The sequence below is a fragment of the Falco punctatus genome (assembly GCF_963210335.1).
Source record: "Falco punctatus genome assembly, chromosome: 2".
Classification (NCBI taxonomy): domain Eukaryota; kingdom Metazoa; phylum Chordata; class Aves; order Falconiformes; family Falconidae; genus Falco; species Falco punctatus.
The window spans coordinates 88,945,591-88,959,881 of record NC_137581.1 but is presented as its reverse complement, the minus strand read 5'-3'; the positions used below and the strand labels follow the sequence as shown (position 1 = coordinate 88,959,881).

The 14,291-nt window shown below is 38.2% G+C and overlaps 1 protein-coding gene across 2 annotated transcripts in view; it reads left to right on the top strand.

The window, feature by feature from the left end:
• POLA1 (DNA polymerase alpha 1, catalytic subunit) overlaps positions 1-14,291 on the top strand; it is a 215,053-nt gene that overhangs the window by 76,820 nt on the left and 123,942 nt on the right. For both annotated transcript variants that reach the window (XM_080377635.1, XM_080377634.1), the window contains exons 27-29: positions 9,579-9,611; positions 11,201-11,293; positions 13,819-14,024. In XM_080377635.1, coding sequence (XP_080233761.1) covers positions 9,579-9,611; positions 11,201-11,293; positions 13,819-14,024 — 332 coding nt within the window. The remainder of the gene's footprint in view (positions 1-9,578; positions 9,612-11,200; positions 11,294-13,818; positions 14,025-14,291) is intronic.

The window sequence follows — 14,291 nt, the reverse complement described above, 5'->3', positions numbered from 1 at the left end:
TGCCCAGCAGGGGTTGCCTAAAACCCCTCACCACCACCGGTGAGGACCCCTGCGACCACAGCTCACACGATGAGCTCGCACAGCCACAGACGGCACCCACCCTCACTTTGTATGTAAACGGGACATTCTCTCGAGAGCATAAACCTGAATCGATGAATGCTTGGGTGGGACCACCACCACCACGACACCCAGGGTAAAGAGGGCCAGCAGGACACTGCTCGATCCATGGGTGGTGTTATCTCTTTTCTACCTCCCTTTCTCTCTCTCCCTCTCTCTGTCTCTCCTCTTTCTTTTTACTGAATACTGACCAGATATAAGTAAAAACCTGTGGCACAGGACTTGCTTATCCACTTAAAATAATTGCCATTGAGCTGTCGTAGCTAACCATGTGCCTTGTATTAATAAATCATAAACCTGGTTGGTTTGTGTGGTTTCACCTTAATTCAGTCCAATGGTATCACAAACTTGGCCATTGGTCCCAAGGGGAGGGAGGCTGTCCTACATGACTCCTTTCGGATCAAGACACCATGGGGTTATTCCTCCCTTGATGCAGGACCTGTTACTTCCCTTTTCTGAACTTGATGAGATTCCTGGAGGTCTTGAGACATCTCCAGGCTGTTGAGGTCCCTCTGAACAGCAGCACGCCCATCTGGTGTATCAGCCACTCCTCCCTGGTTTGGATTGCCTGTAGACTGGCTGAGGGTACACTCTGCACCATCATCCAAGTCATTAACACAGAACCCGAGCAGGATTGGACTCAGTACCAAGCCCTGGGTACGCCACTAGGGACTGGCCTCCACCTGCACTATGTGCTGCTGATCACAACCCCTGGAGCCCAGCACTGCAGCTCGTTTTCAGTCCATCTCGCCGTCCACGCACCTATCCCATACTTGATCAGTTTGTCTCCGAGGATGCTATGGGAGACTGTGTTGAAAGCCTTACTGAAATCAAGATAAACAAGAGCTGCTGCTCTGCCCTTGTCCACCAAGCCAGTCGTCTTTTCACAGAAGGCTACCAGCTTGGTTAAGCGTGACTTTCCCCTTTGTAAATCCACACTGAACATTCCCAAGCACCTTCTTGTGCTCTGTGTGTCTGGAAAGCAGCTGTTTACACAATTAGTTACCCCATCACCTTTTCTTAGGACTCAAGGTGAGGCTGACCAGCCTCTAGATCCCTGGAATCTCCTCCTCCTCACCCATCTTGAGGACAGCTTTGACATTGGCTTTCTTCCAGTCCTTAGGAACCTCCTGTGATCAACATGACCTTTTCCACCATGTTTCCATGATACCAGTCAAGTTACAGTCCTGTAAATGCATGCAGACTTCTAATTTCTCCTTTTTGTTCCCTATGCTGTGTGCATTAATGTACTTGCTCTTCAGAGAGGCAGCCAGTCCTGCTGATGCCCTGAAAAAGTGCGTGCTTTCTCCTTAATGCTGTCCTGGAGGCACTTCCTTATCTACAAGGATTTGCTTGAAGGGGGCCCCTTCCAGCCCTGTGCTGTTGATGTTGTTGATTAGAAGGTCCTTTCTGTTCACATCATGGCCCACCCTTTGCTTCCCATCGTGGTTTGTGACTTCCTCATGGACATGCACTCCTGTCTTTGTCAATCCTGGTTTAATGCTCTCCGTACCAGGCTGGGCAGCCTGTTGGCACAGATTGTTTTGCCCCACGTAGTCAGATCGATCCTGCCTTGTCCAAGCAATTCTTGGCCCTCAAAGGGAGGTCCATGAACATAAAAACCGAAACCCAGCTGCTAACACCAGCTGCGAACCGTGGAGGATGAATGAGTATTGTTTAATTTTATTAAAAATACTTGTCACTTTGTCTACATGTATCTAATTTAATGTAACAAAATTAGATGCTTTATGAAATTATAATGTTTAAGAAATCAGGTAAGAGAACTTTCTTTGGAGGATAATCGGAGACTAAAATACTTTTCTGAATTTGAATAGATGTTGCATGGGTAGACAACTGCTTAGCTGTGATGAGAGAACAGTTTAGTTTTAAAGCAGTTTAAACCACTTACAAAGATTATTTTTTTTGATGGACACAATGTTCACACATAATCTATTCATTACCAAGACTAGGATGTCCTCCTATCTCCTATGACATTTCAGGATCGTTTTCAGTGAATATTCTTGTATCTAGACAGAGATTGCCTTGCTCCATTCAGTATACCTATTGCAGAATGCCTATGGTTCTTCAAGAAAAAGGCTGTGTTTTTCAGTAGAAGTCCTTTTTCTTTTAAGAATACTCATCAGGTAGCAAATGTTTTCTGCATCTGTTCTTCTCTTTAGCACTTGCTTGTCTTCCCCCAGCCCTTCCCTTTTCTCCAAACACAGAAGTTGTGGTTATTACTTAAAAAGATGCTGACCAGGAGAGCCTTAGAAAAGTAATCCAGGTTCACTGCCTGCCAACTAACTCCATACTTCCTTGCTGCCTTAAAGGGACTTTCTTAACGACACACCTTTCATTTTGCAATGAAATCTTCTTTAACAGTTGGGAGGTAAGGGAGGAGGGGCTTAGGGAGTTGCAAGTCCTGTTCTCTACTTTTCACTAAAAAAAGTAGAGGGGGTGGAGATTTCGTTCTCAAGGAGTTTCTTGTCACCTTGGATAGTGCACTGAGTTTATCCACTCCTTAAAAAAATATTTCAGTGTTTAGAGTATTACCTTTGTTTCTTTTTGTGGTTTACAGAAAGACTTAATCTTTTTGAAAAACTGTCTTTACTATTGGTTCTGAAACCTACTGCCTGATTTCTCTAAGACTTCTAGTTATATGGCTATGAGAGTGACTTATCTGGGAAATAAGACAGTATTCGCATTCCTCTTACCTCAAGATTGAGAGACAAGCTTATATATTTGAAAGATAATTTCTAAAACTATAGTTCAACTTAAACCTGATGTGAAGGATGGTATGGTTATTCTTCCCTTCTTGGAAACAGATTTTGCGGTTGTTTGGAGGAAAATCTCTGTGTTCTGGTTTAAACCTTGATTGCTTTCTAACTTGTCTAACTAAACAGGAAACCTTGGTTTATAAGTAGTTCATTTTAATTACGTACTGTTCTTGTAGTATTATATCTTCTAGTGAAAGATTGAGTCTCTGTTTCTGAATGTGTTAACCAGTTGAATTTGGGAAACAAAGCAAAGTAAAGCTTTCCTGTCTAAATGTTTGTTCATTTCACTGAAACAAATGCTGCTGTTTCCTCTAAGGAGGATATACTTGTCTGTATGCATTTAAATATTGAATAACTTAACACGTTTTGGTTTTATTAGGAAATAATAAATGATGCTTGTCATATTCTTGCTTATTAGTGGTTTTACTTGTGGTTTACGATACAGTTAGCTTTTGATGTAGTTGCAGTGTACTTGAAATGCACAATGGGTTTTCTTATTAAGCAAAGCTACCTCTGTGTCGTATGGTTAAGTACAAAGTGTTCATCGAGCATAGATTTATTTAATAGATTTAAATAAAAAAATATTCTTAAGAGTCAATGAGCTGAAATTGGTTTAAGCACTGTGTTCTTCAACGTGGTTTAGGTGTTGTGGATCTTGTTTTTTCATGGAGTGGAATAGGAAAAGATTCCCCCCTCCTTCGTTTGTTCTAGGTTTTCAGTTTTGAATTAATTGGTCAGAAAGACAATAATTCTGTGGGTGGGCTATGAGCCCTGGAGCTTCTCTGGGAACTGCTACTGATTGTGGTGTTTGGTTTCTCTGGAAGGAGCATTACTGAGTCTGGAGGGTTAGGAGATGCCTATGCCATACAGACATCTTTCACGGGTAGTTATCCACCTGGGCATTGTATCCTTAGTGCTTCTGGGAACACAGAGTGGGGTCAGAATTTGATCAGTTGCCTTCTACGCACTTAAGCATTCAACTTCTGTTGAGCACTGTTTCTCCATTTCCAAGATTTTGAATGAATTTCCAACACAGAAGTTTTTGGGTGGGTTTTTTTTTAAACTTCTGTCCGAAGCTGTAGCACTATGTTTCATTGGGGTTTTTTTTTCTTTCATCCAAATGCCAAAATAATCCTTTCCAAACTAGTCAAAATTTGCTTTAGTATAGCATGGTCAATAATGCATTGTGCAGAATAACCAATAATTGTACAGTTTGGGAAGGAATTAATTCTGATTTTCCTGTTCTCTTCAGCAAAACTTACTTTAAAACTTACTTGAAAATTTTAAAGAGATAATTGTTTCTGGCTCCAAAGGAGCATTGTCTTCAAGTTGTAGTTTGATTTGCATATTCACCTTCAGTGTTTTACAGTCATCTTTGCATTCCTTGTCAGAATGTGCAAAGGTACACAATTATTGTTGTGTTCAGCAAGTTTCTATTGCTGCCTTTTTTGTGAATTTTCTTTGTTCATGAGGCAGAAGATCCTACCTTTTGTTGACATATAAACATGTATCGCTGGATCTTTTGAGTACACTGCTTCAGCTCTTGGAACCATTCTCCCTTTGGTTTTGGGGCACCATCCAGTACTGGTTTTGTACACAGCAGCTGTTAAAGTTGTATTAATGTCTGCCAGTTTTGTTGGGTGGAGTATGGACACTTGGTGTCAGTGTTTCAGGGAAAAAACCCAAACAAACCAGCTATAAGGAAAAATTATGGCAACATGGGGTGTATTTCTGATGCTGTTAATGCTTCCTAACAGCATACACTTTTCAGAAATGTAACTTTGAATGTGTTGTCTAAGTACAGCAAATAACTTGGTAAAAGCTCTTTGAAACAGACTTATTAATTGTTTGAATCTGGTCACTCGAACTTTTCTCAATCAAGTTCATTGTCTAATGAAAAGGCTATATTGTGATGTTTCATTCCCTGTGGCAAACAAGGCTTCTTTCACTTTTGCTTACGGTATATGTGCCCTTTTTGTCCAGTGGTAGAAACATTTTTGAAAACCCTCCTTAATAAAATCTTTTTGCAGCATCCTTTGGCCGTGGTTTATTAGTGCTAGAGGCTACTTACTACAAAATACTAGCAAAGCTGGTGTATAGGTTGCAGAAACACAGAGGTTCAGAAATGCTTCTTGTGTAGGTTATGAGTGGTGTTGCATACTGGAACACAGTTCTTCCTGCTCATGTATTCCTCTGTGTTATGGGAAGGACTAGCTAATATGAATTACTAAAGTGAGCGACAGAATTATTTTCTTAGTATATAAATGCATGAGTAAACAACTGAGGTGGAAACAAATATCAGGTCTACACTAGATAACTAGAGGTAGTCTTCAGAAATACAGTTTTTGCCAGGGCCCTCAGTGTGTTAGTTTTTCTCCCTGTGCAAAGTGAATGCATAAGTGATTCTGGTTTTTAATGCAACTTTGGTGGAATATTTTTGTAATTCTGGTCAGTTTTTTCACTCGTCTTAAGTCTCCCTTTCGTTCCTTCTTGCCTGCAACCCCAGAAATCTGCAGAAAATGTGTGTGTCTTCAGAAGAAATCTTTGCATCAGCATGTTAGTTTTGTGTTCTATCCTATTGTTTTTTAGTTCAGGTATCAGCTTGTGTTCACATAAGCGTCCTCTCATTGAAAGGGACTCTTTAGTGATTTTTAAATAAGGAATCTTTAAAAATATTTGATGTAATGGATAATAGTAAAGCTGTTCTTTGTATATTTATTTATTTATAATAATTCCCTTTCTTAAATCACATCTTCATTTAATTAATTAATTAGTGAGTTGGAGTAGAGTTAGGACAGGAGATTTTGCAGTTTGATGATTGCTTGTCTGCAATTACAATCTTTCTGTTTGTACTGACTTGCAGTTCATGAGCGAGAGAATATGTGTTGCTAGTTTTGCTTTTACAAGAAAAAAGTTAGAATTTCACAGATGTTCACTGTGCTGAGAAGTTCACAGGTTTTTAGAAGTATATGTTTGCGGGGGGTGGGGGGGGGGAGGGAGCATGGCTGTACAGATGAGTTGCCAGGCAATTAATTCTTCCTACTTGGATTGCCTGCAATAGGAGACAATCCAGCTCTCATGAGCAGCACAACATTATTTGCAAAAGGAAACTAGTGAGTAACAATTTTCCTATTCTCTTTCTTCTTTCTCCTGTCTTCCTAGCCGCACCATAAACCTCCCTCCCTTTGCTGTGCATTTCTGAGAAACTGCTAATGATTGATATGATAGCAGTGCTGTCGTTCTTTTTAACAAAAAAAAAAAAAAGAAAAAGAAAAGAAAAAAAAAAAAGAAGAAAAAAAGAGTAATTTTTATTCTAGGTATTTTAATAGAGTCCCATTAAGGATGTATTGCTGACTGAAATATTGGCATGAAGGGCTCTCACTGAGCTGAGCCCAGGAATTAAGAAGTCAGGAAATCGGCTGCTGCATTGCAAAAGAACCTTGTGTGACACAGTATCTCCTGATTGGGGGGATCATTACTGCTATTATGACTCGACTTGCGTAGGAATTTTAAATTTCATCTGAATGTCAGTAATAACCCTCTTAGCAAATTATCCTGAATAAAATCACGAAGGCATTTTATATAATAGGTGTTGAATTACTGGATAGATTTGCTAATTAAATACTCTTTGTTCTGCTGCAGTTGACATTACAGGGTAAGATCTTGAACAATTATTCTCAACAGCTGTACTTTGTTAAGGGAAAAATTAACTACAAAGTTTATTTTTTTTCTACACTTGAAGTTGGCAGATTTTTGAAATGTACTTGAAAAAAATTCCATCATCCAATTGGTAATGAGAAGATAAATATGCAGGTGTTGCTGTGAAATCAGATAACTACCGACTGCCTTATTAATGAATTTAGCAAGCCTTTATAACCTTCTGTTTTGTAGCTGTTGGCACTTACAAGTGATCTCCTGTCAGAACGGGTAGCACTAGCATATGCCAGTCACTTGATGAAGCTACCTTGTCTGTGACCCTCTTGTTATTAACTACATCCACTGCTGTCATTGGAAACAATTGAAAAACAGTCTTTGCACAGGGGTAATCCTATTTGGAAAAAAAATGTTATCTTTCTAACTATTAATAGATGGCATTATTTCAGAGAATTAAGTAAAAAATGCCAGAGATTATCAAGGGGGAAAATGGTAGGCTGCCTTTTCTTTTACATGTAAACTCTTCATTTCTCTGTCCAATTTTAAAGTTTTGTTTTAGGGGCTTATGTTTGCTTTTGGAGTACTAAGGGAAAGGCATAACCTTTCTCTGTAGGTGTTAGCTAATAAGTGAGAGAAGGAGGGTGGTGGTGAATAACCTGGAATTCTGATTACTGTGTATGAAATTTGATGTCATGTACCAGTGATACGTGTCTTTAGAATAATTTCAAAACTCCATGGAAAGGTGATGGGGCGATGCTGTCTGAATCACTTACTAGGAGATGAATAGGAGTGGAATATCTTTTTTAAGCTTCTGATTAAAATGGAATCGGGTGTGTCTGAGTACATACAGCCTAGGGTGAATCTGCAGTTAAGATTCACCATTTTCCTGTTCTTTGTCTACGTAGAAGATTGAGGCCAGCTAGGCGTTTTGCCGTTCAGGACTTCAGCAGAGTTCAGGCATCACATTGTCTGAGTACCTAGTTTGTGGCATCAGTGGATGGACTTTAAACCAACTGGCCGTTTTGAATTTGATCCAGAGACTGTAAATCTATAGGTATTCATATGTGCTTGGGGAGTGACCCTGATAAGGACATTCATTGTGAGTCAGCTGTGTCAAAGTTACATCATGGTTTGGAACCTAACCTATCCTTAAGTGCCTTGAAGGGAATGGTATATTATGTTTGCTTAGTTCATGTTTTTGTACTTTGGGAGACTTGAGTCCATCCTTAGGTGCAGCAGTTTCTTTTTTTAAAGATGAAAGTGGCTAGAAAATGTGTCTGAACAGAAAGTATTCTGTTAAGTTTGTAAAGTCAGGCATTGCAAAACTAAGAAGGCTGGGGGCATACAGCTTTTGGTGCATAATTCTGTGGTGCATAATTTAAAACAAACTGAACAAGCATAGTGGAGCATCATACTTCAGTATTTATAGCTGTGGTAGTTCAAAGGTTCAGAAATATCAAAGAAACTTGCCATTAATGTTGAAGGAATGACAGTGTTGTCATTCTGTTCGTGTACTGTTACACAGAGATGGACATTTCACCGTTGTTTCAGAATTGTTTGCCACCATAGCAGTAGTCAATATTGCAATAGTCAAGACTTCTGGATTCATTTTAGGCTCCTTGGCCTTACAAAAGTCATGAGATTTCCCTGAAGATGGTCTTACCCCCACTGAGTGTGGCCAGCTCTTCCCTTTTTGTCCTTTTCTTTCCTCATCCCTGCTGATTTCTACTGCTCAGCACCCTGTCACAGACTTCTTGACTACAAGGCATAATTCTGCCTTTTTGGCAAATGTGGCCAAGGAGTATTGCAATGTAATGTATGAAAAATAATAAAACTTAGACTAGGTTACCCAATTTAATATAACCTGTTAAAATAGTGCATTGGCTGACTATCTTTTAAGCTGGAGTACCAAATTGTTTGTTTTAACCTTAGACTCTGATCTACCATAGCTATAACAAGTGGTTCAAAGTAATCCTCTATTAAGAAAATTGAAAGTATAAATATATACAATTAGCAGGACTAGCTGAAAAAGAGCTGAGGTTTATGCTGAGTGGGAATGAAAGGAACTGAAACCAGGAACTTGGGTCTAACCAGCTGGAATCTGGAGCTGTGTGCAAGAGCAGCAGGTTGCTGACAAGAAAGAAAATGGGGAATACGGTGGAAACATAGCCCAGTGACAGCAGGAGCGGGCCAGATGTTGGTTCTCATGCAGCTGCCAAGCCCTTCCTGATGCAGCAGCGACGCATTTGGTTCATCAGGCTAGTTTTACTTTGTCTTTTCTGGATTACAGCTGTATCTGGCTTCAGATGATAGCTGTTCCACACCTCTCCGCTACACTGACCAGTTTTAGAGGTGGAAGTAGTCGCCTACTCATGTGAGGTCTCTGTAGCTGTTTCTGAGGTTCAGAGAATTGCTTTTCAGAGCATTTAGGGAACTTGGCTGAGAAACTTGCCCATTGATTCAACATCAGTTTCCTATCTCTATCCCAGCTCCTTGTCCCAGTTCTGGTTTCCCTAAGGAGCTTAGGTTTTGATGACCCATTTTGAGGTCATTAGAAAGGTAATCAACCTTTTGACTAAGTTGTTATTAGGTGAGCACCATCCAAGCTATACTGAATAAGACAGGATGTTTTTGGGGAAAAACGCAATGACATGGAGAGATAAGATGATGGATATGAAGGAGACAACTGACCTAAATTACTGAGAGAGGATTAAATCTGGCAGTTCCCAATTAGGTTTTATTTGAGTATTTGATTCAGCGTTCTTTTTTTCCCAAGGTAGAATGTGTGTGTGCACATGCAGTTTTGAGATTTGTTTTAATCTTGTTTTAGGGGAGTTAATAATAGCATTAATGCAAGGTCAGATGAGAATTTGCTCATGTAATAGGAGTGTTGAGGTGACTGTGTGTGGCCAGGTTTGCTTTGTTTTGAAAGGTGAGAGCATTTGGAGTTAGCAACCTAATGGATATGTTTGCATATGTTAGCTTGTAATTATATCATACACTAATCTTAGATTTATTTTTTTTTCTCAGATTTTGATGCATACCAAGGAGATGGTGCAAAAGGTAATGCTGAGCATTTTCATTAAAAAACAACCCTTAAAGAGCACACCTGGTGAAATTTTTTTATTCTAGGAGTACTGTAGCCCAAACAGACCTGAAATCACTTCTTAGGATGCCTGGTTTACAAATGTAATCCTTCCTAATGGATTATAGCTTTTTTCTTTTCCTACCACAGATATGATCTGGCCCCTGCTTGAAGCCTATGTGTGACTGTTTCAAGCAAATTAGTGACAGTGCTAATTAGAGTTTACTCATAGACCTGTTACACCATGTGTTCTAGTGTTTTATTATGGTTTATTTTTTGGCATCCTTTAAATTCTGTCACAGAGTGGTTTTTTGATTGTATGGAGTTTAACATGGACATAGCCGTGCTGCAGTTTTTACGGCTGCATTGACTTTTCACCAGTGAAGACATCAGGTTTTCATTTTTTCAAGTTAATATTGGATGCGTCTGCCTGGGGGTTTTTTTGGTCACATTTAATGGTGGTGTTGATTTTTCTTTGCACTTTTGTATGCACCTCAGGCTTTTTTGTGTGCCTCAATTTGTCTAGAGTTTGCTCCATTATCCCAGAGTATTTATGGCAGTATGGCTCATGTTTGTACACAGTCTTTTCCAAGTAGGGCATTTGAATTGTGCTCAGAATGAAAGATAATATGGAGGGCAGAGTGTCACTCAGAGGAGTCGAGTAGGTGTTTGTGTTCATCTCCAGGTGTAATTGTTGAGTAGTTCAACCTGGGGATACAAAACTTGTGGGTTGTAGTAGCTAGATCCTTAGCCAAAAGGAGTGCCTTGTTCCCTGAAAGATCCGCTGCCCAGGGGAGGACTAACACAGGTAATTACATTACAGCAGAAAAAAACAATTGGAGTGGGAAGATGGAAATGTGAAGCCACATGCATAATCTGAAAAAGTGTAAGAGCAGTAGCCTAATCTGGATGGTACTGTGCTATTCTCAGTTACTGTATCCACTAGCCGATACTTTAACAAGATTTGTTTGAAACAGAATATCTACTTTTTTTTTTTTATATCCAGAATATTCAGAGATGAGGGATATTTATATTGCATTTATTATACTTTTGATTTAATGTAGACTGTATGGAAGGCAGTAGTATAGTGGTGGCTGCACATGGGATAGGATACCTGACTGTGGTATTCTCTTGCAAGCACATGGGCTAAATGCCTTATCTGAATAGCCTGAATTTGTTCGGCAGTCTTTGAGTCTAAGCAATCTTGTGTCCTAGCAGTCCAAAGTTATTTCTGATTAGAGTTCCTGCTGTTTCTCAAGATTAGACTTGTTCACTGACTTATTTTTCTAACATTCATTTAGTAAAATTTTAACTACTTATATTATGTACACAAATGAACTGTGTTTTTTTTTAAATGTATCAGTGATTTAAGTTTCATTATTCTCTTAAAAAATGTCTTAATGAAATATACAGACTTCTCAGTAAAACTTACTTTACATTCTTCTACTTTTTAGTATTTAAGGGATAATACAGAGATAATGATATTTTTGAATCTTTAAAATGAGGTGGGATTTTAAAAAGATGAGGTCGTTCTGTTTTGTTTTTCAAAGCAATTTGTTTCATTTAGATGAACCTTGAAGTGATTTATGGAGACACAGATTCCATTATGATAAACACTAATAGCTCCAATTTGGATGAGGTCTTCAAGCTGGGGAACAAGGTGAGGAATTTTTTCTATTTTAAGCTTTCTTACATGTCTGTGTTGTAACACTATGTGGAACAGCTGGTATTAAGAGAGGACTCCATGGCATAAGCAGAGAATAGGCCATGAGGAAGAATCTGACAAGGTGTGGAAGCTAGGGAGTAGTGAAAGATCAGTGCCCCATTCTTCAGGTGTAGCTATTTTGTGCATTTTAAAAAGTGATTAAATTACATGAAATGTTTCATTGTATAATGAGCTTTTCCACCAATCCTAAGTTACCAAGAGACTATCTGAATACTTGGTAAGTCAAAATGTAAGGTACAATTCCTCTGCATTAGCTCCAATTATGTGAACACAATTTTTATTTTAATGGGTTTTGTTTCAACATGAGATATGTCTATCAGTTTAATTTTGTTTAGTTACGTAGTATATTACACTTTGTGTGCCATCAGATTTCCAGTGATAAACTCAAATATTAATTTCCAAGGTATTCTAAGTATGGAAAAGATCTGTTTGATTAGCAGTTGGCAATTGACAATGTGGAAGTTATGTGGCACTCTGAAATTGTGGAAGTGAAGTGAGAAACATTTCAGAACATTTTAAAGAAAGGATGTAAGAGAAGTTGGTTTTGAAAGATGGAAAAAATTGTGATGAAAACGAGAGCTATGGAAGCTCTAAAAAACTCAAAGAAGGCGTAGAGTTTTTTTTCCAATATAGTATTAAACAAAACTCATGAAATGTTAAGGCAAGAGTGGTTCTGGGGTTTTGGATTTTTTTTTAGAATACTTCTGCCTTCCTGCTAAATTAGTACTTTGAGAAGTAGATGTATGTCAGGAGCATGGAAAAAGGAGTAATATCTTGATGCTATAACCAAGTAGCAGGAGGGTTGATGGTGTGGAAGAAAGCAATCTCTCTTTTTTTGTTTGTTTGCCACAAACAAGACTAAATATAATTTCAAGTATATATACAGTAGTGTGTAAGAAGGTTTAATCTTACTGTAGCCGTCTGTGTGTGTGTTTTCATTCTGGTTTGGTTTGTGTCCCTGTACTCATTTGCTGGCTAAATGCTATAGAGGAACAGTTAAATAATAATAATTTTTATAAAGACTGACAGGATCATCACCATAAGTTAAATACTTCTGACTTTGATTCAGGTTTACTGAGAGAATAAGTACGTTTTTGAACTTGTTGCCTGCTTAATGATTCTTTTTGAGTTAAATCTCAGGCTTTTTTATTCTATGTACTTCTGTATCCTGTGTCAGTTGGTTTTGATTTTTTGTTGGTTTTTCTTGGTTTGGGTTTTTTTGTTTGGTTGTTGGGGTTTTTTTATTTAAAGAGACAGACATGTTTTGATGAAAATTTTCATATTGTGTACTTGATTTGAGAAAGGAATAAACTTAGGTCTGTAAATAAGCACACACTCTAATTTAGCATCACAATTGTGAAAGTTGTGGCTCTCAATATTTTTTTCTGTGGCATAAAAAAGTGGTTCTTATGTTTCTTGTTTCCCATTTTTCTTGTTTGTTTGTTTATTCCTCAAGAAAGTGATGGTAACGTTTTTGAAAACACTTCTGTCATTTAGGTTTTCCTCATTTTGCATAATTCATATAAAAAAAATTTCGGGAAAGATAATTCTATCTGTTGATGAGGAACACTAAGAAATTTCACTGTTCTATTGCATAATAATTTCTTCCCCAGAAATTCATGTTCAGAGATGAGGGATATTTACATTGCACTTATTATACTTTTGCTTTAATGTAGACTGAATGGAAGGCACACAGGTTCAATACAGTCAATTACTGTGAGAGCAGTTGGTGTATATACCCCTGTTCTGATGTAGTGTGAATTTATCACCTGTCTTCAGTTATGAACTGTTCATCCAAGAGATTAATTTTGGTTTTCTATTGGAGAAAATTCTCTCATCTTCTTTCTGAATTTTTGAATTTTTCCCATCTAGCCTTGTCTTACTGGTTTCTGGTTGTGTTCACTCCTGCCCTTAACCTCCCATTATTTATATCCATGCTCATTTTAGTCATTACTCAGCAGAATTTTATACTTTTCTCATTTTCTGTGCATCCTTGTGAGTGAGATTTGCCAGTATACTCCATACTGCACTGTTGCTGATTTTTAAACGCTTGGTTAGTATCATGTTAAAAAAAACCCCAAATTAGAAAGACTTACAAAAAATAGCAGAAAAATGTTCAGAGGAATTGTTTGGGTGTTTTTGCTTTAACAAACAAAATGCTAACACTTCCCATGCTTCTCTGCCCTGCTTGATTTTGTTAGGGAGTTAGATATGCCAGGCTGTAAATCCTGAAGAAGCCAATGGGTGCACCTTAATTTTAATAGCATTTCATAGTTACTACGGTGTGCTTAATTTCACGATTAATGATATCTGACAAGTCTTTAAAATGTGTATGCAAGCACACAGCGTGTAATGTTAATTGTTTTAAAACTTCAGAATGATACACTTCTAGATGGAAGTTAAATTTGTCCGTAGTTATTAAGGTGTTGCATTTGGTTTTAATGTTGGTGCATTTGCAGGTTAAAAGTGAAGTGAACAAGCTCTATAAATTGTTGGAAATTGATATTGATGGAGTCTTCAAGTCCTTGCTACTGTTAAAGAAGAAGAAATATGCTGCCTTGGCTGTGGAACCAACAGGAGATGGGAAATACATAACAAGACAAGAACTGAAAGGACTGGATATAGTCCGAAGAGACTGGTGTGATCTTGCAAAAGAGACTGGAAAGTGAGCTGCTTTGTGGCATTGTTCTCTTGCTCTGATTTAAACAGTACATGCTTCATAAACATTTGGTATCATGTGTCTGTTTCCTGAACAGTGCAAGCTGGTAACTAATACCAGTGTTAGAGCATCTTTACTGATTGTTGTAGGAGGTGGTAAATGTTACATTTTGGCATTGGTAACAGATTATACTTGTGCAAGGCTGATGTCTCTAATTTCAGAATTTGTTTTTGTATCTTCTGTGGAAGCTGTGCATTTGAGTTGTCACAATTC